Source organism: Cyprinus carpio, chromosome B14 (genome assembly GCF_018340385.1).
Source record: "Cyprinus carpio isolate SPL01 chromosome B14, ASM1834038v1, whole genome shotgun sequence".
NCBI lineage: Eukaryota > Metazoa > Chordata > Actinopteri > Cypriniformes > Cyprinidae > Cyprinus > Cyprinus carpio.
In genome coordinates this window covers 14,456,815-14,484,407 of record NC_056610.1, presented here as the reverse complement: position 1 = coordinate 14,484,407, position 27,593 = coordinate 14,456,815, and the positions used below count along the sequence as shown (strand labels likewise).

General features: G+C 35.7%; 2 protein-coding genes across 2 annotated transcripts in view; both read right to left on the bottom strand.

The window, feature by feature from the left end:
- LOC109102484 (prominin 1a) overlaps positions 1-5,206 on the bottom strand; it is a 44,113-nt gene extending 38,907 nt beyond the window's left edge. The window contains 2 exon segments of the mRNA XM_042738799.1: positions 4,404-4,512; positions 5,065-5,206. Coding sequence (XP_042594733.1) covers positions 4,404-4,512; positions 5,065-5,206 — 251 coding nt within the window.
- A 5,947-nt stretch (positions 5,207-11,153) lies between these two features.
- On the bottom strand, positions 11,154-27,192 carry LOC109102483 (transmembrane anterior posterior transformation protein 1 homolog). Its single transcript, XM_042738194.1, is given in 16 exon segments — positions 11,154-12,748; positions 12,878-12,960; positions 12,962-13,039; positions 14,690-14,766; positions 15,032-15,100; positions 15,201-15,260; positions 15,418-15,527; positions 16,074-16,154; positions 17,393-17,462; positions 17,600-17,697; positions 17,998-18,133; positions 18,353-18,515; positions 21,074-21,106; positions 22,481-22,599; positions 25,628-25,776; positions 26,976-27,192. Coding segments are annotated over 16 exon segments (1,767 nt in total). The 5' UTR covers positions 27,172-27,192; the 3' UTR covers positions 11,154-12,503.
- Positions 27,193-27,593: the final 401 nt, after the last annotated feature.

The window sequence follows — 27,593 nt, the reverse complement described above, 5'->3', positions numbered from 1 at the left end:
AATAAAGAGTGATATACTACTGACATATATATCTGAAACTGCTTCAAGAAGATAAATGCTGCAAAAAGGCTAATTTCAGCTGGGAAATGCTAGCAAGTCACGTAACATCGCAATTACGTGCAGTCTCCCTCTTGCACTGTGAATTTTTGGTTAGCAGATATGCCAGGGCATACATTTTAATGAGGAAACATCTGCATTCGTAGTATTTGTACATTATACTCTAATACATGCTCTTAACTACAGCCCACATGGGATGAATGCTTGAAGCAGTGCTAAATTAGATCAAAGTTAATGGAAGAGATGAATGTGTGTGTGAATATATGGATTCAGATTTTATGGGTGTGGGCCAAGTTTTGCCTACAAAGAGAGTAAAACCTGAAATCATCTGCATTTTGGGAAGCGGCCAACTGTCCCTATGAGGTAAACAGCTCGACCGTTCAAACGTTTGGGGTCAGTGTACTCTTTTAAATAAATTAATTTTAATTCAGCAAGGACACGTTAAACTGATCAAAACTGAAAGTAAAGATACTAATACATTTACAAAAGAATAAATGCTGTGCATTTGAACTATTTATTTATCAAACCCTGAAAATGCTCAAAGATTCATTAGATATAAAACACCAAAATTCCGATTAAAATCAGAATTTGACTTTATTTCAATAATGTGTTCTAGAAAGACTTTTTCCTGATTCTGCCGTGTACAACAGATTTTCTGAATAAGGAAATTTTAATATGCCAAACAAAATCTGTGACTGATGCAAGAAATGAGGAGAGGAAGCTAGAGAATAGTGAATATCAAATTTCTCTCTTATTATTCTCTTATCATTTCACATTCTCTTTTGTATCTCTCCTCTTTTATATCACCTTTGCTGATTTTATCTTTTCATTCTCATTATTGTACACCAGTATCGCTCTCACTAATAATGTACATAATACTATCAGCCATCTCTCTCTGTTTATAAAGAACCGCTCTGGTTTTTCCCAAAAGACCCTGTGATGTACCTCTGTGTAGAGCCACCCTCTCCTCTTTTACCAGTCAGGATGCCCTCTCACCCTTTCAACAGCACGGCAACTCCCCGACCTCATGCCCATGACATTCTAGTGTTACCTGGAAATGTCCCAGCATGCTTACTTTCGGTTTGCCAGTTATCCAAGGCCACTTGCAGATGTCACCTCATAAGGAGTATTTGTTGCCTCCGTTTTGGTTAAAGGGGTCACATCATGAGGAATCAAATCTTGTCAGAAAAAACAAAGAATTCAATGTTCTTTGAAAGCAAATTTTAACTTCATATCGCAGAACTTCCCAAACAGTCTCGTTATTAAAACAAAAACAGTTCAAATAGTTTTACCATGGCATCAGAAGCCCAAAACCTAATTTGCATTTGCACATCAACAATCTATTATTGATCAGATAATTGGCCCACAAAGTCACAGTGATAACTAAGATTAATAATAGGTAATAAAGAGGAAGTATATTAGATACTACTAAACTGAAAATATGTGAAATCCAAACGTTCTGTCGGTATGTGGCACCTGCTGTTCTACATATGCTTCTGAGAATCCCAACATTAGGAAAGAGCTGTTGAAATGTATTTTTAACAGGGTTTCTGACTGTTACAATCTGTCCTTAACAGTTTGAACAGCACATTTCAGCACAGAATGGTTTGTAAATCTGTCACTTTGCAAAGAGACTGTTGTTGAAGGATGGAGCCATTCAAACTCTATCTGACCCAAACCCACAGCTTGAGGCAGAAATGATGAATGAAAAAGCAAATTCACTCTCTGACAGAAGGCAGAATGTATGGAAAAGCAGAAATACATTGGTGTTGCACTTAAATATTTTCTGATTTTAATTAGGACTAAAATAAGCCAACCAATAAAAGGTTGAATATGTCTTGATTCTTTATTATTATTTTTAATGTTGTGTTTTTTATCACTTTAATATGTTTAAAACATTTGGTACTTTATACATTTTATTTTCAAATGTTCATGGTTCTTTTTATTATTTTAAAAAAAGTTATTAAACTTGTTAAGGAGGACAACACTAATGTTTATCTCTTGTAATGTAATTCAGTACTATTATAATACTGCACACTGAGAAGCAGGTCGCAAGAAATAATTGTGATATACCTAGTAATGACTAACCCTATGCAACTTGATCCATCTCCAATTATGATAAAAAAAAAAAAGCTTTTGGATGGAACAACAGCATTTTGACTGGTCAGAGTCTTTCCAAAGACGACTTCATCTAGCCTCAATAGCCTCATTGCCTTGGCTAAAAGTGGTTGTATAATCAAGGGCCGTATAGCTCCGGATCACTGCCAGTCTTTCATTGCTCTCTCTCTCTCTCTCTTAGTTAAGGCCTTTGTTTCCCTCTCTAGAGAGAGAAATCTAACCCACACAACATGCTGGATAGAGAAAGTAACTGTGTGTGTGTAGCTCTTCTAAATATAAGCATTTCATTCAGAGTCTACAGCAATCCCACTTTCCTCTTAACAACGCTGCAGAACAGAACACCTGAAGGGTTTGCCGTCTGACATCCCATAATGCCATGCTAACATGAGGCAGCGGAGACAAACGCTCACTGGAGTTTAAATGTAAATGTGACCGTCACATTAGCAGCAGGAAGTTAAGTTATGACATTGCAAATCTGCAGCTCTCCAGAGAGGCTTACCATCAACACTTACACAAACACCACTAATAGGCCACACAGATACAGGGACAACTACACATTTGTACATGAAGACGCACTTAATATATAGACTTTAATTGCACTGATAACACGATATCAAACCAAGCTGGATCTGTAAACAAATACTAGAGCTTTTCTCATAATTATGGATTTATAATTTTATAAAGCATTTTTGCAATTACTTTTTAACCAAATTTTCTTAAGGTAATTTATAGAGATCGTATGAAGTCAGTTCTCTTCAAGTTATAATGCAAGGCAAATATAATGGCTATTCTTTATTATAATTGTCTATATATAGCTCAGTATGGTTTCTATAGTTAGTGTTATGTCACTTTAAGACAGCTATGATTTATCTGTTGAGAAGCCAACATATGACAATTTATGACCTGGTCATCATTATGTAATCAGTCTTGGAGATTGCCACACTACAGATGTCTATAGACTGCCAGACTGTCAATGTAGCTCAATGGCCACAAACCTCTTAAAAAGGTCTTGTGAACCAGCTGCCAAAGAAGCTCAGGTAAAGAACACCAAAGGTGACAGAGTGTGTGTGGGTGTGTGTCTATCTACAGCGCAGGAGGGCAAGATTTAGAGCAGCTTCAAGCCCTGCAATGCTTAAGAACATCCAGACAGGAGCGTCTCAGATAAGGGACTACATCAGGGGTACTCAAGTTCAGAGCCCAAGCGGGCCGCAAACTCAAAATGCTAAAACTAAAACCATTCTTTAGTAAATATAGTTCACAAATGTCTTTAGAAAAAATATTTTTCATATTTATATTAATAATATTGTATCAATATTTTATTTTTAAAATAGATATCACTATTCTCCCACCATGATTCTGAAAAAAAACAGACAACTAAACAAAATAACATGTAAATTACTAGAGTTTCTAGAAAAAAAGTCTGCAGTCTATTTAAATATTCAACGAATTGATAAAAAAAGTTAACAAATGATTCATAACTCATAACTTGCTCATAAAGACTTCACTTGTTTAATTCCTGAATGAATCAACATTTTCTGAACGAACCTCTTTTTAAGTCACTTGTCTCCACCTACTGGCATTAATTGATACAACATTTATTTGAAACATCGTCACTTTCAAAATGGTTATTTATTCTATTTTGATCGCTTCTGTAGACAGCAGGGTTCATATCTGAACTATAAACTTTTATTCCAGTACTTCTGTGATTATTTGAATGTTTGAAACACAGAAATAGCGATACAAAAGACTTTGTAAAGACGTTTCTTATGTGATTTTTTTTATGTTTGTAACGGGGAAGTGGAGATGCAGATTTGTTTGTAAAGGTGTTATTTATGGCTTTAATAGACACAGATAGCTGTCATGTATTCTGTCATTTATGAACAAGATTGCATGGGTGATTAAATTTGTTATTTATTTAAATATCTGGCTATTTATTTAAATATCAAACAATATAGGCTACGACGCAACAATATATGGTTTAGCTGTGTTCTCCAAACCATCTCTGAAATGAGCACACACAAATATGCAATACTGAACAACAGCAACCAACCAACCAATCAATAAAAATGCACTAATATTGACTTATATCCAACACTTCAAGAAACTCAACACAAGACTATCATGCATATTTTACTTGGCAGGAAAAATGTTTTATTAAGAATATTACTTGAATAATATTAGGATTTCAGCTTATTTTGATAATACTGACAGCTTGGCACTGGGCTTACTGGAGCTCATTGGCCTCATGTTGGGTTGAAGATGCCCCAGGAAATCCAGTGACATGTGCCAGACCCAGGAGCACCACAGTCATGCTGGAGTCATGAGAACACGTGAGCGCTACAGCAAAGACATATAACACACTACCAACATCTCCAGCTTCCTCCTCAAACATCAATAATACTCACTGCATTCAAATATGTGCAAGATATTTCACAGCAGCTCATAAAATACCAATCATATTCTGGGACACAGCTCCTTTACAGTGCATTTTTAATGTAAGGTCCAGCTTCCTCCTCAAACATATATATATATTTATATATATATATATATATAAAAATCCTTATTTTGAATATCCCTCTGTTCTCTTCTAATGGATTTATGTTCAAGTCACAAGTTGCACATAAGAACTGAACAAATTATTAGTAATGACTCCACATTGCTTTTTTTAAGCCACCTCTAAAAATAACAGCACCAGCCTTTAAATATAACTCCCTTGAGAAGTTTTAGACATGAATATGTAAGACAGGGCTTGTTTAGTGGAGTCAAGGAGGAGAAAGAATGGAGGTCAAGCAGAGTGAGATAACTGGGTTAAGGAAATTGGGAAAGAGAGCAACAGAGAGAGGAAAAAGTGCAATTTCTCATTTCCCCACAGCCTCAGTGTGGTGTAACTGTCTCTAGAGATGCAGAGGAGCAAAGCAAGCTGGCAGCCCACAGATATGCCACTCGGGATGCCATCTGCGATCAACACTGGTGCTCCATCCTTCAGCAGCCCTGCTGGCACAGATCTGAACCCATTCAATGGGGCAGACATGGATATCAGACTTATGGTGTTAAAATTTATATGTATACAACTGCACTTACACTATATTAAATAACATAACTCTCAAAATCTCTCAACTTTCACCTACTTCCTGGCATGAAAATCTGTATAATAGTCTTGGTTGTCCTGTGCTTTAACAAGGATTAAGATTCACTAAAGCACTGCACTTCTCTCAGAAAGCATTGGATACCCGCACCTCATTTAACACTTCAGCGTTCAGACATATGTAGGCCAATGGAAGAAACTCAAACACACTCACTAGGATACAGTTATGTTGCCCTGGCAACTGCTTCCACTGCATATGTCTTCCTCAGATGGACTGAGTCAGTTCATCACCTGGATTGCTAGTTTTGGGATCTGTTGTATATTCTGAGGGTGTTCATATTACAGTAGCTCTCTAACAGGATTTATAATTGATTACTTATACACTAAATGTCCTTCAAAAGTTGCTCACCAAGGCTATATTTATTTTAATTAAAAATAAATACTTAACTTAAATGACTTAAACTACTTAAATATATTTTAAAATGTAATGTTTTCTGTGATGGCAAAGCTGAATTTTCAGCAGCCATTACTCAAGAATTTAGTGTCACATGACCCTTCAGAAATCATCATAATATGCTGATTTGGTGCTCAAACATTTCTTATTATTATCAGTAAAAACAGTTGTACTGCTTAATATTTTTGTGGAAACTGATACATTTTTTCACAATTTTTTCAAGATTGATAATTCAAAACTGATTTTAAAATAGATTTGTAACATTATAAATGTCTTTACCATCACTTTTGATCAAATTAATGCATCCTTGCTGAATAAATTATTATTCAAATAAAAATCTAAACTTTGAATGGTAGTGTATGTTATAAAAATACTTTATCCTATCCCTACTTATTATGCAAATACAACCAACTAAAAATAATCCATTCAGTGGTTATATAAAACATTACTCTGGATTTTGAGCATCCTAAAACAGCAATACTGGCTCAACCAATGGTGCAATTTTAGAGCATGAATATCTGTTTGTGCAACCAGTGGCAGACGGGGGAATATTTGAGAATTCTGTACAAAAATGCTAGTGGTGATGTTAGTGCTGCAGAAATCATACACTTCATACACACAGAGGGAGACCAAAGGTGGCAGTCAGGACAGCCAGGTCAGTGTCTGAGAACAAAGAGCTCCCAAGTGCTCTCTAATATATTTCCTGGCAATATAACTCTGTGAAACTAGAGACCTTTAAAATGAGCAATTAATAGGCTATTACCGAACCATCGTCCCCCAGTGCGCTTTGATCTTATGAGAAGCTTCGTAGGTCTAAAGGCAGTTTCTTTTGAAGAAGAAGGGGTTACCATCACACACACCAGTGTCCTTACTTTCACTTGTCAAAGTCCATTCAGATTTAAGGATCAAAGGATTTGAGCATGTCTGACCAGCCTTCTTAAATCAGTTCGCGGAAAACGCCTGAAAAATCCACGCTATGAAATGACTTCCAAGACTGGCACAAACATATGTAGTTCCAGAGAACAAATCAAGCAGAACCTGAGTTATGTCTGTCGCAGCTGTCTTTTTCTTGCAAATCAAACACAGTGGGCTGAATTATCATACTGGAGGCCTGTCAGAGAGCTTTTATCATTCTAATTAATTTGCTGAAAGGCTACAGCTGTGGCTATTTTTATTTGAGAATGAAAGAGAAGAAAAAAAAAGAAAAAGGGGAAAAAAGAAAACAGAACGCCGTCAGTGCCACATGCGTTCAAAAGATGAATGTACGGATGATTTAGACCTACTGCTAGAGGGGGATCATCACTAGATGAGAAACGAGCAAGCTGCAGAAAAATGAAGGATTTATAACCATTAGAAACAGAAGAGTACACACATAGCAGAATGTATAAGATGACAAGTACAACAGCAAAATCTCAGCTGTTCCCAACCTCGAACCTAGAGGACCACTTATAGTACACATTTTTGGATGTCTAATCGAACACTTGATGCAACTCAGCTCTTAATTAAAGTTCTCCACAATCTGAAATGGGTGTATATGACTGGGATTCCTCCAGGAACCGGGTTATATCCACCTGTGGCAGGCTGGAAAATACAAGAACAGGAACATATGGCATTCCAGATTAGCGTTTTAGCTCATTAGGACAGTGACTCACAGGTGCACAATCTTAATCTCAAGATTTACCAAATAATGACGAACACGGAGGAGGTGGGGAATACAACAGACCAACTGTATTCAACCCCTCACACCTTCCAACCCACCACTGAGACATGAAGGATGTTGTTGTGAATATTTAAGATATAATGTATTCAACCCGCCCTATACATTTTTTTGCACACTCTCACACCTGAATGCTTGCATCTACCTGCTCATGATATGGTATGTTTCTACATTTTTTATGTTGTTCTAAGATTCTTTAATTTACATTTAACATTTGCAAAAAATGGGGCAGAAATAGCAATTGATTTACCGTTTTTTTTAGTTTTAAACATAAAACAAAATATATAAAATGAAAAACTCGATTCGAATTATATAATCAAGAGTATTGGTCTGAAAATCTGAGATTTTGAGGTTTCTTGTGGTGCTTTTGGAGTCAGAAAGATAGTGGGTTTCCGGTAAAGCTCTAAACAAAAACAGCTCACAAAGACTGAGCTCACCATTTTATTTCAGGAACTTAGGGGGTTCAATTAAAAATATATAATCACAAACCACATGAGTTAAGGAAAATCGCTTAATTGCATTTTTATCTGTTCTAAATGTTAAATGAATATTTTCCCAATGGTTTCCCCAGGCTCCCAGACTAAAAATGTTTGAGCTGTCTCAACTGAAACAGTATCGACATATCTTAAAACTCCGTGAGGCACACCTGACGAGGCATTTTTGAAATCCAAAGTTGTAACAGAGCGCGCTGGATAGCAGCAAAGGAGTGTCTATTAGACTGCTTCCTATTACTTCTCTTTCTTTGCACTGTCCTGGATTTTTCCCATGACGTCAAGCTCACTTCCCAGCACAGAAAAATCAGTCCTCGTTGTTCACACTGTATTTTTGATGCATGATTACTGTTTTCATTCTAGTGCTGAAGGGATGAATTCAAGTGACTGTGGACCCATTAGAAGCTCTCCCCTTCCGAGAAGTTAATCTGCACAAAAATTATCGTGCCGGGTCTGATAAAAATCAAATACTAAGAATAGCTTGGACAATAGCTGTTCGGAGATTTCTCAAGTCCTGCTGTAAAATTAGAGAAGCGATATCATGTTGATGAATGGCAGCTCCCTCCGCTGGCGAAGCGGCTCCTGGGAAAGAGGGAACTTCGCGGTGCGGCAGTCAGGTCAGTCATAAAATTTTATTTTGCTACCCGCGATACACAAGGCTACGCGCAGCACGATGATGAGCGTAAAGCCACTGAGGCAACCGTAGTGTACCGCGCTTAATGCGCATCTCCTATGTGAAGCATTAGGCATCCCCTTGGCTTTGGGGGCCCCCCGTCGCCTTACCTTTGCCTAACGGTCTCCGCCCCCACAGTTCTCACCTCGGTGCTACCCGCCTGTCAGGCTGCAAAAAAGATTGATTATTAAGACGAAGTGATTTAAGATTTGAGGCTTTTCTCAGGAAGTTCAAGAAATCACATGACGTTTGTTGATGGTCTTGTCGGCTAAGTTTGGGTGGGTGATTGGTTTGTGGTATGATTTTGTGAGTCGTAGTGATTTAAGGTTGGGTTTTCTGAATGTTGGCTATTGATGGTGTGTTAAGTGTCCCCAGCACAAAAAAAAGTTTGTAATAGTTTAGTGCTAGGCTAGGAAAAAAAAAAAATAAAGTCCTGCTGTCCGGAGACGATTTGTTATCATGGCAACGGCCGGTTTTCAAAGCTGAAGTAGGTACTAGTGAATCCCCGTGTATTCAAATATAAAGATGAGAGACGAAGTGATTTAAATTAGGCTTTTTTATCATGAATACTTCTTGACAAAAATAATGATTAATTTTTAGTTCAAAAGTGTAATATTTGCTAGGCTAACGAAAAAAAAAATAATAATTAGGTTTTTATTGGTAAGGTTTTTTATGGCTAATTGTTTTCAAACTAAGTAACTAGTGTATTGTATTATTTTTATTGTATTTTGACTTTGGTTTTATTTTTCTTTTATTTTTTTAATCCTGGAAACATTTATAGGTGTCGAGTAGGCTATTGATACCATTCATCAGTTAACTTTTTTAAATCAATAATACAATATTATTAAATTAATACATTTTGTGGTATTAAATGGTTTATCTCACGTTAAAGAATTTATATCAAAATGCTCTAATGCCTAACAACAACGGCAGTGTTATATTTTGGTGCACTGTTTCTCATTTTTTTTCTTGGTAAACAGCAAAACCAAAATGGCATCACTTTGCTTTACTACTGCATAAGTTCTTACTTAAGCCATTTTCGTTTTGAGCATTAACACGTATTAAGATCTTGGTGGAAACTAGTTGTCATGGTAAATTCTCCAAGGTTTTATTACTTTGACCATTCCTTATAAAATAAATATGTTTACCTGGTGGATTGAACATGCGGAACATCATTGACAAACTGACATCCATCATTATAATGCTAGAGGCTGAGCAGAACTTCAGTAGAACACATTTTCCTGTCAAACAAACACAGTCCTACTTGAAACCTGATTTTTATTTATAGGTATATTGGTGAAATCAGTCTCCAGAGTCATAAGGTGCAGCAGGGGAGAATATGTGGGAGATGCTGATACATAAGCAACACACATGGAGGATTTTCTTTTCAAACTTCTGGATTTTATCTACTCGTTCAGCTTTTCATGTATTAGGCAATAAGTTCACCCACTGAGTGGGCTCACATCTCTCACATGACTAATTTTTTTTTTTCCTGATTTTATTAAGACATCAAAGGCATTAAAACAAACAAGATCACAAAGTACTTTGTGTATTTCATTCATATGCACAGCTTAAATACACAGAGAGACTCTATATTACACTGATGTCATCAAGCCTAATTTAATTTGACATTATTGATATACATTGCAGTTATCGTCCATAACTGTTATGTCACTTTTTACTTCGCAAGTCCACAAGGCCAATGGAAGTCTATCTACAGCAAAAGTCCTTTAATTTTAAACCAGGTATGTTATTCCTTCACTATATTCTGGGAAACAACTGCTTAATTCATAAAGAATGTGAGGGAGGTTCAGAAATGATATCAGAGCAGGACTTCACTTGATTAAATTCTCTTTCTAGCTGTGGATTAAAGGATTCTGTGAAGAATGCAATGGCGGCAGAATGTTCTGTGTGTCAGACATTGTTGAACAAAGACAAAATCCAACAGTGTCAGAACCCCGGCAGCCTGTTTGGACAAGAAATTATTCATTTCCGACATGGCAAGCAGGACAATGACAGATTACCATGGTGACATCAGAGGGCAACCACACTGGTTAGTCCTGCAAAATACTCTCAACAACATAAATACATTGAGATAAAACACCATTAAGGATATCTACTACAGAAATTGTACTTAAGAGTAAAATTTCAAAAGGATTTCTTTATTCTAGCTCTTCCTCCTCCGTGCTTACTGATTGTCTTAGCATCAAGAAGGTACCTGCTATCTGGAGGTCTTGATGGAGAAGGACAGTGAGGTTTGTGGTGGGAGTAGGGGAGGTAAACATTGCCTCATACACATGGAAACGGAGGCGGCTGAAGGCGGATTTATTAGCCGTCCGTCACCGTCGGCGAATTCTGTAAGAGAAAAGGTCAGATTACTGTCTCGGGCTGTCAGAAACGTAGGCGCAATTTAATGGAGCGAGGAGAATGCATTCTGACTGATAAAACTACAAGGTGAATAAAAACTGTAAAATACTTACAATATGACGACCAGTCACAGCACCAAAAACACATGTTTCTGTGTAAACTCGTGTAATATAAAACATATGGCGCACACATTACAAAACAACTTTTATTTGCCGTCCCCAAAACAGGGATGGAATTACAGAAAAACAAATGGTTTAGTCTTTAACATTCACATATGAAACTACTTTTTAGCATTATGGTACATTTTAAAAACAAAAAATGAGAACACACCGTGAGGACAACTACCTGTGCAACCCTGTTCAGAATCTCTCCAAAAATAGTAATTAAATTTTTTACAATGATAATAAAACAAAATACAATATACTCAGATGCAAATTATGCATACTTCAGATCATGGCAGGAACACTTCTCAAAAAACATTTTTAGTCAAAAAGAGAATGACGAAACATCCATTTTCAAGTCGCTTGTCATTTGGTACGTCTGTACCTCATGACTATACTGGAGGTAAATTCTAGACATAGGCTGCACAGACTTAGATTGACATTCAACTTTCCTCACCTTCCAAGCACCATTATAAAACAGTATAAACATGATACTGAACTACTAATTACTGGATAATAATTTAATTACATTTAAAACAACAAAAATATGAATTATATCAAACAATAATCTCTCAGATTGGTCACAGATGATTTGCATTTCAAAATACACTAACAATGTGCATTCAAAAAAAACAACCACTCATTTCGTTACACTTCATATGAAACAGTTATTTGCTCTTTCATAGCTGGTGTAAACTTTCATACTTAGAAACACAAAAATATTCTGTACAGCTTAAGACAATGTGGTAAATCAGTGCAAAGTTAAGTCAGCTGGATTGGCACCATGTATATTATACAGAGCTGAATTATCAAGCAGCCTGGCATTAGATTAGCTAAACCTTCCCTTTCTGTGAGTCATGTCTTTTAAAGAAATGTATCTATTACAATACAGACTTCAACATCAAGTTCTAAAAATAAATATTTGCCAGACTCATCAATTCTAATGGCAGCATTATTGGCAAACCTGTTTAGCATGTTATTCTAAGCCAAAAGTGTGTGAATATATATAACTTCATCCATTTATATGCATCAGTTGTAAGTTTGTAAGAAGTTCAAGATTTTTCGATAAAATCGAGACAAATATATCCTAAAGCAACATATACTACAGTAGATTCTACGTCGTGTGATTTGCCAGGCTGCCGAGCGTGAACAGACTCATTTTGATTTGAAATGCTTTACGCACAAGATCTGCTTCCTTTTGTAGATATTCCACAGAAATGGAAGCAGAGAGGACGGCAAAACGAGTAATTTTCCAGTTAGAGTTAAACAGTAGCCACCGCTGAAGAACTCACTCGAAAGCCTTTGCAATTATTTCAGACTCAGACTCTGAGTCTTCTCCACTTTCGTTCCTGAGCAGTTACTATGGTGATGGGGTGTAGTTCACCCGATTCGGTTGCCGCATATTGTGAAGCGGTCAATCTCCAACAGATCTTTGTTGGTGGCTCTGTGTTTAAGTTCAGTAGATTGTGGCGTCTCGCTGCTGCTCTCCTCTGGTTTAGGAGGAGAATCTGGGGGCGGGTCACTGGTCACCTCAGTTACAGGAGGTGGAGCCGGGGGAAAAGGCTTCGCTCTTGGGCTCGGCTGCTTGGTGATGGACTTGGAGGGGCGCTGCACTTTAGGTTCAGCTAAAAAGAGGTAAAGAAACAAAGCAAAAGAGCAACATGATTCCTTGAAAATTCCCTCAGCACAAAAAAATGAGTCACATGAGTTTGAGAAACAAAGTCTGAACTATTGAATAATCAAACTGGTGTTACCTGAGGGTGGGGGAGGTTTTTGATTTTTTGGTTTTTTGGTTTTTTGTTTTGAGGTTTGGGCAGTGTGTTTTTTAAAGATTTTACTCCATGTTAGCTTCCTTCACATAGCGACAGGACTTGCCCAGAATAACTATACTATTCAATACTTTCATTGTTATCAACCTGCAGAATCAAACAAAACAATCAAAAAATGTAAACTTGCAATTACAATCTTGTATTGGACAGGCTACTTACAAAATATTGCAAAAATGTTACTAACTACTCTACGATCAACTACTTTGGCTAAAAAGGACAGCTAACCACACTACATTAAGCAGTTTTTACTTAAAGGGATACTCCACCCCAAAATGAAAATTTGGTCATTAATCACTTACCCCCATGTCGTTCCAAACCCGTAAAAGCTTTGTTCGTCTTCGGAACACAATTTAAGACATTTTGGATGAAAACCGGGAGGGTTGTAACTGTCCCATAGACTTCCAAACAAATAACAGTGTCAAGGTCCAGAAAAGTATGAAAGAAATCGTCAGAATTCTCCATCTGCCATCAGTGGTTCAACCGTAACGTTATGAAGTGACGAGAATACTTTTTGTAAGCAAAGAAAAATAAAATAATGACTTTATTCAACATTTCCTCTGTCAACAGTCTCCTCTGTGTCTCTCCATATTACTGTAAGCTGTGTATGCTCTTCTGTGTCATCCGTGGCATATGGATGCGCTGTTTCTATGTGTATTTCGATTTGATTTGAAAGAAAATAGCGCATCCTTTTGGCGCAGATGACACAGAAGAGCATACACAGCATACAGTGATATAAAGAGACACAGAGGAGACTGTTTTTCAAATGAATTGTTGAATAAAGTCGTTATTTTTGTTTTCTTCGCGTACAAAAAGTGTTCCCGTCGCTTCATGTAACCCAGATTGCACATCTGATGGCAGATGGAGTATTCTGACAATGACTTTCATACCTTTTATGGACCTTGACACTGTTATTTTCTTGACAGTCTATGGGACAGTCACAAACCTTCCGGTTTTCATCTAAAATATCTTAAATTGTGTTCCAAAGACGAACGGAGCTTTTACAGGTTTGAAATGACATGGGGGTAAGTGATTAATGGCAAAATTTTCATTTTGGGGTGGAGTATCCCTTTAAAATACACTACCATTTAAAAGTTTGGGTTCAGTCAATTTTGAAAGAAATCTTATGCATTTATCTGGTCAAAAAATACAGTACAGTAATATTGTTAAATGTTATTGGAATTTAACTACTTTTTCTATTTTAAAATATTCTTAAATATAATTTGATGGCAAAGCTGAATTTTCATCAGTCTTTAGTGTCACATGATCCTTCAGAAATCATTCTAATATGCTGATTATGGCGATTTTGAAACATTTCTTATAATCATGCATTGCGAATAGTTGCTTAAAATTTTTGTGGAAATGTGATGCTTTTTTCAGGAATCAGCATTTATTTGAAACCAAAATCTTTTGAAATGTTGTCAAAGCCTTTGCTGTCACTGTTAATAAATTCAATGCATCTTTGCAGAATAAAAGTATTAATTTCATTAGAACAAAAACCTTTCCCTGCAACTTAATCATACTGCATTGCTACATGATTTAAAAACTATAGCAGTACAACCACCTCTAATGAGGAATCCGGCCAAAACTGCTCACAGAATGTTCACAGATGTACATTTACACAGTTTGAAAACAGAACAATCAAATACTCTAGGTCTGTGGAGATTATGTTGTATGCTAACTGATGCAGTCAAAATGACACATTATGTGATACCATACACTTTAAGGTAATTCATTTACCCAAGATAAAAGAGGAGCAGACAGACAGATGAGAGAGCGCCCTGGATCTTCACAGAGCTCATCACCACTCGAATCAGCTGACAGAGACAAAAACAAAACCATCTTCAGCATCACATATGCAATGTGTTAGTCTTGAATAATAGCAGTAACATATAATTTGTTTTTTAATGTGTCACTTTGCAATTTGTAATTAGTATGTTGGTAAACATGAAAATACATAGTAAAAAAAAAAAAACATTTATATTGTTCCAGATAGTATTTTTTGGCTACCTTACAAATGAATCCAAAAAGATATGTGCAATAATAACCAGAGTAGGAAAACAAGTGAAAATATCTTCTCACCAGTACAGCAAGAGGCAAAGGAATGAAGCCCATCCTTCTTGCCACTGAATCGCTATAGTCTGTGTAGGCCTGTACATGAATCAACCATATTTCCTATTCATATTCTTTTTTAAACTTTTCTTTCTTCCCTTTTTAAATAAGTACATCCATAACTTAAACTTTTACTTACATTCTGTTGTCGACTGCTGACAAGTTCAAAGGCCAAGCTGGCTTTATATTCACTGTAGACCTAAAGAACATGATGGAAATGCAAAATTCATATGTGGTGCCTATATTTAGGGCTATGTTAGTGCACTTTGTTAGCGCACTTTACGGCCCTGTCTATGTGCACTTGTGGTTTTGTGATGGATTATTTTGAAAATCAAGTACAAATCTGTGGCTCTCACATCAGCTGTGATATCATTGAATTTAGTGATGAAAGCGTGCTTGACGACGTCAACCATAACTTCAGACGTGATTACCATGACGACATCAGGAAGCAGCACCAAGAGGTGATCTACGAGCAATATCAACACTGTTAACAGATTAACCAAGCATTGTTGAAGATTTGCTGAACATGTACTTATCCTCAGGCCATTCAAGTTGTAGATGAGTTTGTTTTTTCATTAGAACAGTTTTGGAGAAATTCAGCATTACATCACTTGCTCAGTAATGGATCCTCTGCAGTGAATGGGTGCCGTCAGAATGAGAGTTCAAACAGCAGATAAAAACATCACAACAATCCAGGTAAATTTGTGGATTATTGATGTTTTTCAGCTATTTGGACTCTCATTCTGTTTTAATGAAGAAACAGACTCATCTACATATCGGTTGGCCTGAGGTTGATGCGTTTTCAGCACATTTTAATTTTTGGGTGAACTAGGCCTATTCCTCTAGGTAAGTACCACCATTATATGATAAATATTATATATAAAACTTATATATAAAAGCTAGATACTGATGCTACAATAAACCAACTACTAGTCTAAAAAGAAAACAGATTGCACTTTAAAAAATGCCTGCGTTTTCAATTAAGAATTTTAATCAAAGTCTTAATCCGGACCTGTGTTCCAGGAAAACTGCTCCATGTTCCTCAAGCACACGATGAGGAGCAAAACATAATTGGTAAACCGCTCTTTGATATCTGTAGGACAGAACATATAAGCAACACAAATTCAGCAAGTTATTTTCACAAAGCCCCTCTTTCTCCAATCCCAGCAAAATGTGAGGGGAAACGACAGTCAACAAATAAAGCTTTAAGTTTGTAAGACTTCAAAGGATGGTATGTTTGCAGCAGGTTGTGTATGAATAGTAACTTGAGGAATTATTCCATCACAAAGTCTTGAATGGACAACCACAAGATTTAGTGGCCGTTTGAAAGTGAGGATAGAGTAAACAGCGGAAGGGAGAATAGGTGCTGATTACAGTATATCAGCGTGTCTTTCATAAAGAGGATGGGCACTGTAGGAAACAGGCACTCAAACGGCACCACAGTCTGTCAGCATCTCAGAGCGTTATCAGAAAGCTCTTTAGAGCTTTGATTAGCATTTCAAAAAGATGCTATAATGTTTCTGAGTCAGCCCACACACAATGTTCAATGCTGCACCTTCACCTGCCTTGACTCTCCAAGTGATAAAGACGACATACACCCTACTAGTTGCTTTAAATAACCAGAACTGAGGCACAGTGCTGTAATATTCCCAGTGTATAAAACAATTTGCTTGGTTGGTAATATAGTATTCTTTGTAGCACCTTAAACAACATGAATATAGTAAAACAAAAGTACCGTGACACACACAGTTTGGAGTCATTAGGAGTATTTTATGCAAACTAGGGCTGAATTTATTTTAAACCAGTAAAAACACTGAAATATTTGTGAAAATTAATGCAATTTAAATTTAAAAATTTCATTTATTCCTGAGTTTTCAGGAGCCATTACTCTGGTCTTTAGTTTCACATGATTCTTCAGAAATCATTCTAATATGCTGATTTGATGTTTAAGAAACATTTCTTTTTTTATTATTTTTTTTTTTTCATTTTATTTTTTTTTTTATTTATTATTTATGCTGTTGATGATTTGTTGCTTTTTGTTTTTGGAATTTTTTTTATTTTTAATGGTCTTATGAAGTATTCAAATTTGTTGAGATAGTGAATTGGTGGGTTTTTATTTTTAATGGTCTTATGAAGTATTTTAAAAGAATTTAAACTACTTTCAGTCTGTGTGCATTGAATTTATTTAATACACAAGTTTCACAATTTGAGTTGATTACTGAAATAAATTAACTTTTCCCACAACATTCTAATTTATCTATAGTCTTGTGTTTTCCCTGAATAACAGTGAATTGGTGGGTTTTATAGTGAGATTTTGGGACTTTGACTCACCACTGTTGGACATCTGAAAGAGATTGTTCTTCTCAAACTTCTTGAACACACTTCCCTTGATTTCCACAAACTGAAACGTGAACAAACACAAGCCTATAAAAACTCTGATTACACAGTTTTTAAATGTCTATAGTGACACAATAACTGGATGATTCTGACAATTCTGTTGTCTGCACATAAAATGTTTGACTGTGTGTATATACTCACATTGTTGGACATCATAATGGTGAGCAGAGATTTGTTATGCGAGTTGAAGGCCACATTTAGTGTAGAGGCTTGGACCATGATGAGGATGGCATGCAGAACTGAGACAATTATACATTGAGGAAAACAACTGTATTGAATTACTTTTGTCATTGATATTTATTGTGCTACAAGTTGTATAATACTGAATCAGATGCAACAGAATATCATTTACAACAAAATCTCTATAAGAAGAAACAGAACAAGAAATCAGACAATGAATTACTTTTGTCATTGATATTTATTAGGGCTGATAAAAAAAACTACTAAATCACTTTCAACATCAATATTAAAGAGCATATCATTTACAACAAAATCTCTGTAAGAAAAATCAAAACAAGAAATCAGACAAATTATGATACAGACATAGAAGACGGCCATGAAGAAATGGGGAATGACTCCAATGTGGGCTCTCTTCCGTGACTTTGGTTCAGTGGCCGTCCAGTAGAGAGCGTCTAGAATGTCTTGTCCAAATGATGAGAAGAGACGGTCTGCCACCTGAGTGATGAAATGACACAGACATTAATTTACCCAAAATTAAAATGTCAATACAGAGCCTGATGTTCATCTAAACCTGTATGCTGGAAACGATGCATGAACATTCTTCTTTCGTGTTTAGCATACAGGTTTGAAACAAAACGAGTTGTCATTTTTAGGTGATTAATTCCTTTATCAAATGATCCAGTAAATGAAACGGGTTTGAGAGCTGTTCAATACCTCCAGCATGTTGTAGATGATGTAGAGTTTGATGACAGACTGGCCGCGGATCAGGTGGTACATCATGGCGTAGTCGACGTAGTGCATCATGGAGTAACAGAGCACCATTATTAAACCTTTCAGCAGGTCACACACCTGAGCCGGCTGCAGGAACCGAGAGCCACTGATAAACACAAACACACAGCAGAAGTGTATCAAACAGGCCTGAGAGTCAGAACAAGTTGCAGAAAAAGCTTAATGAACATTAATTATAAATAGCCCTATGAGTTTACAAAATGAGGCCAAATGCAGTGATTACACACATCAGCTTCAAAACCCCATCGCACTGAAAGCACTGGCTTTCTTTCACACCAGAGAAACGTACAGACGGGCATTTCTTCAACTACAGCCAAGGGACTAACTAACAGACTTCACATTCTCTTTTTGTACGCATGTCAAAATTAAAATGGTCTTATCACCATTTGCTACTTTTCACATTTTTGTCTAGATTATTATATTTCCTTCGCTAAGACCCAGATTTTAAATAATAAAATATATTAAAAATCCATTATTAAAATTGTCATTTTTTACATTTTCAAAACTATGATGACCCAAACACAGAGTAATTTATTCAATATTTAGTGGGTTTTCTGTGAAAGCTGGACATGCCAAAAGACCAATTTAACTAGCAAAAGAAATCACAAGATCAAAGACGCCTGCAGCTGAAGAAACACCCAGAGAAAAACAACTCCAAACCCATGCAGATGTTTGATGTATGGTCTTCATGTACAGACGATGAGAAAAAAATTATAACACAAGTTTAGCATTGACATCTATCACTCTCTGCTTAGTTCACAATTAAGACACTTTCAGCAGAAAACTAATGAACTGAAGGTATCAGATTTATTAGAGGAGCGGAGCTGTGACTTGGGTGTGGGTGGGAGAATAAAAAAGGAAAAACTAGAAGGATTTTTAATTTTCACTTGAGGCATCACACTCCTACTCACGAGGAGCAATCAACACAAACATCCTCAGGAAAACAGCAAGACTGAGAACTGACAACAAAAAGCTGAGCTTTTTGTCACACAAAGATTATGATCGTCAGACCCCCCCATACACAAAAAAATAAAAATAAATCACTGTTGTAATACCATTGTACAGAAATAAATTAATAGTAATTGTAATTTTGGCAAGGTAGTGCCAAAGGAAAACATATACACTACTGTTCAACAATGTTTTTGTATGCACTAAGGCTGCATTTTGATCAAAATACAGTCTTTTCTGTCAATTTTGATCAAAAGATCCTTGATAAATAAAAGTATTAATTTCTTTTTTTCTTTAATCTTATTGACTCAAAACATTTGAACAGCAGTGTAGTCTTCCAGTACATTTTTTTCAGGAAATTCAAACAATAAATGCAGTTTTGGCGCTCTTTGATGTGTCGTGACGGATCACTGTTCAAACGGCTGTGCAGAGTGCAATTTTTTTTAAGTTGAGTGTTGATTATAATATTGTAATGAACCATCATGTTTGTGTACCATTACACCCTTATACATTAGTATAAATATAATACAATAATATAATATATATATATATATATATATATAATATATATATATATATATATAATATATATATATATATATAATATATATATATATAAATAAATAAATATTTACACTTTAAATATGAAATTCATATAAAGTGGCTCATACTCAAAGTTGACAGCTGGGATAAGAAATCTGTCTCTCTGTAAGCATACTAAGCACATACTGCTATTTGCCTTTCATCTGCGCCAGCTTCTGCTTGTGCTAAAGTGCCAGGCTTATGTGTAAGAAAGCTTTTGTCCTTTATATCCTTGACTCATGTTGAAGAAATGAGATGCAGAATTTTAATGCTGAATGGTTTTAATTCTGCAATGAACTGTCCTGAAAGGCTACTGTTTTATTACTTGAACGATCTTATTCATTATGAGGGGTCCTAAAGGTAACAGTAAATCAAAACATGAGTGTGACGTGTAAGCTCTTCAATTACATTTAAACAGGAATGTTTCTGCACATAATCTCCTGAAGCTGGAAATGTGACCGTGAGGTATTAATAAAATCTTTAAGTGTAGCTACGGATCTTAGGATTCAGTTAAAACTCTTTGCAGTTTGATTAAAGCGAAGGGAAAAGACACTATGACTTATGAGATCCTCACCAAATACACCAGAGTAGAGCAAAACAAACAAAAAAGCAGTAGGGAAAAACAGCATAAACCAGTCTATAGTGGTTTGCTGGTCTTGGATGGTCACCAAGCTAGTCTAGATTGATTTTTTTTTAGGAAGCTGGTTAGTTGGCCAACAAGCTACAGTAAATCAGCTTAAACTAGCTAACTAAACTCTGCAAACCATCTTAGGCTGGATTAAACTGCTGTTTGTTTTTTCAGCAGGATGGCGTGTAATGTAGCACTTCTATGTCACACTGGCGCCAGACACACACAGTCACGAAACACAAACACTGCCAGCCAAAAATGACACTTGACAGCTCCAAATTAAACCTCTTCACTTGGCAGCAGCTGAGAGTTACAATTAAAACTATTGCACCATCATATCGTAAGCAAAAAGAGATTTATCTCTGGCAGAGACATACACACTCTACCAGGTTGGCAAATGCTTCAGTGACATGCTCGTTATATAAAACATATGGATCAAACAGAATGAAGGATGGGATTGTGTGAAACAGTGAAGACAGGTGTCCTACCTGCTCCGTCTGCAATAAGGGCAAACATTAGCGCTGATGGGAGGAGGGAGAGGCACACATTAGGCATTATACTGTACTCTGATATGAGGAAAAGTCAATAATAACACACACCTGTTTATTAGGAACCTGGCAGAATTAAAGTACAATGAGAAAATTTAGTTTCTAAAACCATATAAGAATTTATCTGGTCACAATCTGATTGTAAAACGATTCACAATGCATCTCAACCCAAATCTCTAATGAGTAGAGTAGAGTCACTGCCAAATACACACTACAGACGCTGCTAAAGCAAAGTGTATACTGTACTCTTTTACACTCTGTCCTGTGAGATTGTTATTTGTCAGATTGCATACACCCCTGTGAGATCTTAGGTAAGAGCCAAGGCAGACTGAATGACAAACTATATTTTACGTTTGTGAATTGTATGTTTCCAACAACTAAACGTCTGTTTTAGTTAAACGTGTTATGACATCTTAATTTACATGTGAAGCTGAAGTTAAATTGTGCAAACTCAGTCACTTTGGCAATGCTGTTCATGAAAGACGACAAAAACACGGGAAGAGTCGGAGTGTCAGGAGTCAGTTGTGGATGGGCAACCGAGGCACTCACTTCAATGCAAGCTTGAGGTCATTTTGATGGTATGAACAAAATGTGATATGAACACTATGTAGAGTATCACATAGATAAGCCAAAATCAAATTTTTTAACTAAACGTCTTTCTCTTCTCCTTTGTAATAAAAAACGAACAATTACTAAAATAAGTCTCAGGCAGCAAAAAAAAAAAAAAAAAAGTTCCACAGTGTGCACCTGGCTTTACTTTAATCAAATTTTCAACTGTAAGATGACTGGTAGTGAAACGTCCTGAAATATTAAGTTCAGCTGAAAATATACTACTGCTCAAAATTTTGGGGTCAGTAATATTTTCTTTTTTGAAAGAAATTTTGTAACATGCTTTTACTCAACAAGCTTGGATTAAATTGATCAAAAGAGACAGTAAACACATTATTTTAAAAAAGATCTCCATTTAAAAACATACACATTTTTTTAAACTTTCTATTCATCAAATAATACAGAGATCGGGCACAACTGTTTTCAACAAGCATAATAAGAAGAAATGTTTAAGAACACAAATTAATTCTGAATTAATTATGTGACACTGAACACTGAAGTAATGGTGGCTGAAAATTCAGCATTGCATCACAAGAATAAATCACACTAAAAATATATATTAAAATAGAAAACAGCTATTTTATATTGTAATCATATTTCACAATATTACTGTATTTGCTGTGTTTCTGCAACCTTCGTGAGCATAAAAGGTGAGCAAAAAAAAAAAAAAAAAAAGTTTTGAATTCCAGTGTATCTTTTTTTTTTGTTGAGAGAGAGATATTGAGTATTATGTGTTACCCAAGACCGCAGCAGGGTATCGTCAACAGCCTCAGAAAGGCCAGTAAAGTTCTCAGGGGCAGCAGGGTGAACACGTACAGAAAGGCATCCAGACACAGGAAGATCCCAAAGATCATCAACTGTAGAAAGACACAAACAGAGATATTAGCACCTGCACACAGATATGCAATATGCAAAGCAGAAATTCATGTTCAGTCAAGTTATACAGAAATAACTGTGACATCATGTCAAGGAAGCCCTTGGCCCTGAATCCTGATGCTTCACATGCTTGAGCGCACCGAGGCATGTAATGTGTTGAAGGAGATTTTGAATATGTCTGCCAGCAGTCAGTAACCTTAAAATATTTTTCATCTTTCGGAGGCACTCTTCAGTTTCAGACAAAGACTATTAAGAACAAATTAAAACATTAACATGCACCGCAAGCAACTGGCTCTTTAAAGTCAAGGACGAGTGTGAATCCCAGGGGACAATTTTTTACCATCAGCTATAAAACAAAGAGAGCTTGTTAGGAGACGAACACAGACCACTAGAACCCTCTCAACAAAGCACAAAGAAAATAAAAGGCAACGGAAGATAAATCAAGACCGGACTTAACAAAGAGGAGCTGTTCTGCAGGCCTGTAGTTCAGATAAGAGCTTGGAAAGACAATATTTTCAAAGAACTTTCTTTTATTCTGCATATTTGTATATGTATTCTTCCCATTACATTCATGATTTCTGTACAAGTAATAAATAAATAGTTTATACTTATACATGTTCTTTGCAATAACAACAGAAACACAGCTACATGTGTTACACTGTGATCACTAAAACTTTATCAACATACTTTCACATTGGTATATATATATATATTACATCTTTGTATGTATCAAAATTTATTTTACACTCCATTTAAACTTTGTGCAAATATAAATAAATAAATAAATAAATAAATAAATAATACACTACCTTCATTGAAATTATTTTTATTCAGAAAAATGCATTCAGTTAATAAAAAGTAACAGTTAAGAAATTAACATGATAAAATATTACAAATCAATGCTGTTCTTTTTAAACTTTCTATTTATTAAAGAATTCTGAAAAGCAAATGCTTTTCTCTGTTGCCACAAAAATATTAAGCAGCACAACTGTTTTCATCATTGATAATAATAATTTCTTGAACACCAAATCAGCATATTAGAATGATTTCATGTGACACTGAAGACTGGAGTAATGGCTGCTGAAAATTCAGCATTGCCATCACAGAAATAAATAATGTTTTAGAATATATTAAAATATATAATAGTTATTTTAAATTATAATATTTCACAATTGTACCATTTTGCTTTATTTTTGATAAAACAAATGCAATCTTGTTGAGCATAAGGCTTCTTTCAAAAACATTTTTAAAAAGTTAACAAGTTTAAACTTTTGAACAGTAGTGCAAATATATGTTTTTGATAAAACCTTAGCCACTTAGTTTGCAAAGCATAAAAATGTGCACGATCTACAAGTGTAAAATAAAGCAAAAACAAAGTACAGGGTGATAGGTCAAGTGACAGTTTCATCAGCTGGACCCAACAGCCATTCCTACTGTAGAGCTCTGCAAGATGATGAAAACATGAGCCCTACCTGCTCAAAGCAATCTGAATCAATGTGGAAATCTATTAGGTATGCAGCTCAACTGTTTACCAACTGGATGGTATTTCCAGATAAAGCATGCAAAAACGTAGGAGAGGAGAACAGCAAAGCTGTTTGTGACTTGTTTTGGTGTTCAGTCCATCTGTACTGACCAGGAATCAGAAGTTCCAGATCCAGCCTCTCACCTGTGCATTGCAAACATAATGAACAAACTGTTTCCACGTAAGCAATGAACCCTCGTCTCACTGGTGTTTAGAGAGTTTGCTGAGCTCTTTCTAGGGTTTGAGGGGCGGAGCACCTTCAAGGTCACAGAGCTGTCTTTGTGTGCGCATACCGCAGCTGTCAACACAAACCTGAGTGTGATCCTGAGGACTTGAGCATGATGTAAAAATACTATGTGAATATTTGAATTCAGGCATATTGCCCATTATATGAATAATTTCCATCTCATTAATATTATAAGGGTAATAAAATAAAAAGTATATAGTTTGACCAAGCTTGGTAGTTTTCCATAACTCAATATCTCCATCTAGTGGCATTCAACAATTCAGGCTCTTAAATCTGAAATACTATTTTGATAACATCTACAAAGCATTGAAATGGTCTAGAATATATTAGAATACATTTTATAATATTAGATATATAATAATATCTCGACTTGTAATGTAAAATGAAAAAACTGTATACTCATTTATTAAATGAATGGATAATATGATGAAATTAAAAATAAGAGTCAGGCATGTGATCAGCTAAGGACCAAAAATAAAAATAAAAAAAAATATTCAAATTATTTTTTTTAAATAAATTATAAAATAAAAACACATTACTAATGTAATATTACCATTGATAAAATATATTTAATACTCTTTATTTTACAAATGAGAAAAACTACAATGCCAGTATTTATGTCTTATTTTCCTTGCTTTCTTAAATCTTAAACTAAAGAGCTTTTATTTTTGGCAGAAAATCGCTGGGAGACCTTAAACCTCCTCTTTCGTTTATAATATTTATAAATTATCCTAATAAGAAATTTGAAAAAGTGTTCATGCATGAAATACATGCATTTTCCCACAGATAAATGGGTCATACTTCTGGTAAGAAAATACCAAAATCTGTTAGAAATACGGAAGAAAAAAAAAATAATTTCCCTGAGAAGTGTGACACATATGACCAGGGGCGTAAATTTCAACTAACAGTTGACGAAATTTTAAACATCAAATTTCTCAAGAGCAATTTTTGAAGGGGACACAGATAATACAGCTAAAATTGTACTTGCAAGGATATGTATACACAGAGTAAAGCCTTACTACTATTAGTGTGGCAGGGAGACCGAGCCAAATTAGAAAATCTGATAGCAGTCTGTTGTAGACATTACTATCTGTCAAGCATGTAATCTTATTATTGCTTACGTAGTCATCACCCCCCTGGGATTTCCGCCTATGCGTATGACCAAATTTGAAGGTGAAGTTTATAATTTGTGTTCTTTTAAGTTACAGACTAAAAGAAAGAAGAGCACTGTGGGACTCACCCTCTCCAGCTCTCTGGGGATCCTCATGCAGGTGTACACCCTTTCCCTCCTCTCAGTGTACTTGGCCCCGTCGTGCTCCAGGAAGTAGCCCCTGGTGAGCTCTGCACACATGAACCTCAGCAGAGACGGCTCGTCAGAGTCATCCGAGTCTGTAGGGTAGAGAGAAAAAAAGTGTTTAAAGCTATTAAATTGATAAGTCAACAGTTATAGTGATCGACAAAGAGTCATTTCAACATTACTGCAAAAATAGCAAAATGACAAGCATACAAACGTCACAATATATCCATAACACAATATATCCATAACACAATATATAACACAATATATCCATAACAATTATTTAAACAAACTGATTAAACTGATTGAACAGTTATTGGCATCAGCCAATAACTGTGCCCATGTGACCAATTGATTCGGTCAGTGCAAAGTCTGATGGCAGCCTTGTCACTGGACAATAGACATTTTATGTTTTCAAATGACAAATTTTAGAGATTTTTGTTTTGTAAGTCATTTTGTCTTTACAGCTCTGTTTTTTAAAGGTTGACAACTATCAAATAGAGAAAAGTTGGCATTACATTTTAGACCATTTAGTATAAGCAGATTAAAATAATAAAGAGCAATAACTTACAATGTAATGCAAGAACTTACAAAAACTTTCTGAACTTGGATATACAAGTACAAACATTTTTGATTGTATAGAACTTATATTTGGTGAAATAATTCTTCTTTTTCTTTTTTAGGTGTATTATGTGTATATACAGTATATCTGTCACATTGATATTTAAGCAGTTGAATCGCTCAACCACTAGAATGCAATTTCAGAGTTGTGGATAGCAAGATGCGTTTACACAACTGTTATTTCCTGCAACATATTTTGACAGATGTAAGCAACAACGTTGTGCTAGTTTTGTCACTGCAGTACTTTCTAAATGACGGTAAATACTAGACAGGAGAAGAGCTAGAGAGGTCAGCTTTTAAGTGCACATTTCTCTCTGGATGTGTTCCTAACACCATGTTTGGACCAGAACCAGACAGCGGTTTAAGAGAAACGAGACCTCAGATGACCCACTCAGGCTTCCCATGAGCACTTTAGATCTAAAGATTTCTGATGCATATGTTTAAAATGAATACAACATATATGTGCCCTGTAAACGGCTACTCAACAAAGAACACAACGTAAAATTAAAGCTTGTTTCAACGACTGCTTAGCAAGAACGCTATCAGAATATTAGCCAAAACAACATTTTATACATAACTCAGATGTGGCACATGCATTCGTAAATTCAGGTAAACTTAAAGCCACGTTGGAAGCAAAGGCGAAGGTCAGTTGTCAGATGCTCGCGCTCACCTGAATGCTCGTGCTGCTCGTCTTTAACGGCGGGCTTCTCGTAATATCCGAGAGTTTCCGTCATTTTCGCCGCCGACCCTGAGACGTCTGTCTTTCTCGATATGGCTGCAGCAGCCCGGGGACATTTTACCCCTTTGTGATCTTCATTTTCGGGATCTTTTTCGTCGGATGCTCCGCCACACAGCGAATCCGCCATCTTCGCTGTGGCGTCATCACGCCACACACGTGATGTTGATAAACAGTACACTGTTGCGATAAAATAAACTACACAGGAGGTTATAGTAATTATTATGTACACAAATAATCTAGAAATATTACTTTATAAGTAGTTTTCTTTTTACAAAATAAATATTATAGTATGTTTTATTGTATATTTACCTATTTAATTGAAAATTAAAATGCATACATTGAAAAATCTATATATGTTTGTATTATTTTGTATATTTAGATGTTTTATATTATGTATTTCTTGATTGTATTATTTACAAGCAAGAAAGGCGTAATATAAAACATCTAAACATACAAAACAATACAAGCAAGAAATGCATAATATTGAACACAGGGTGGCGCCATTGAGACTTGAAAAACATGTTTGGAAAAGTGCTAAGTAAAACTTGA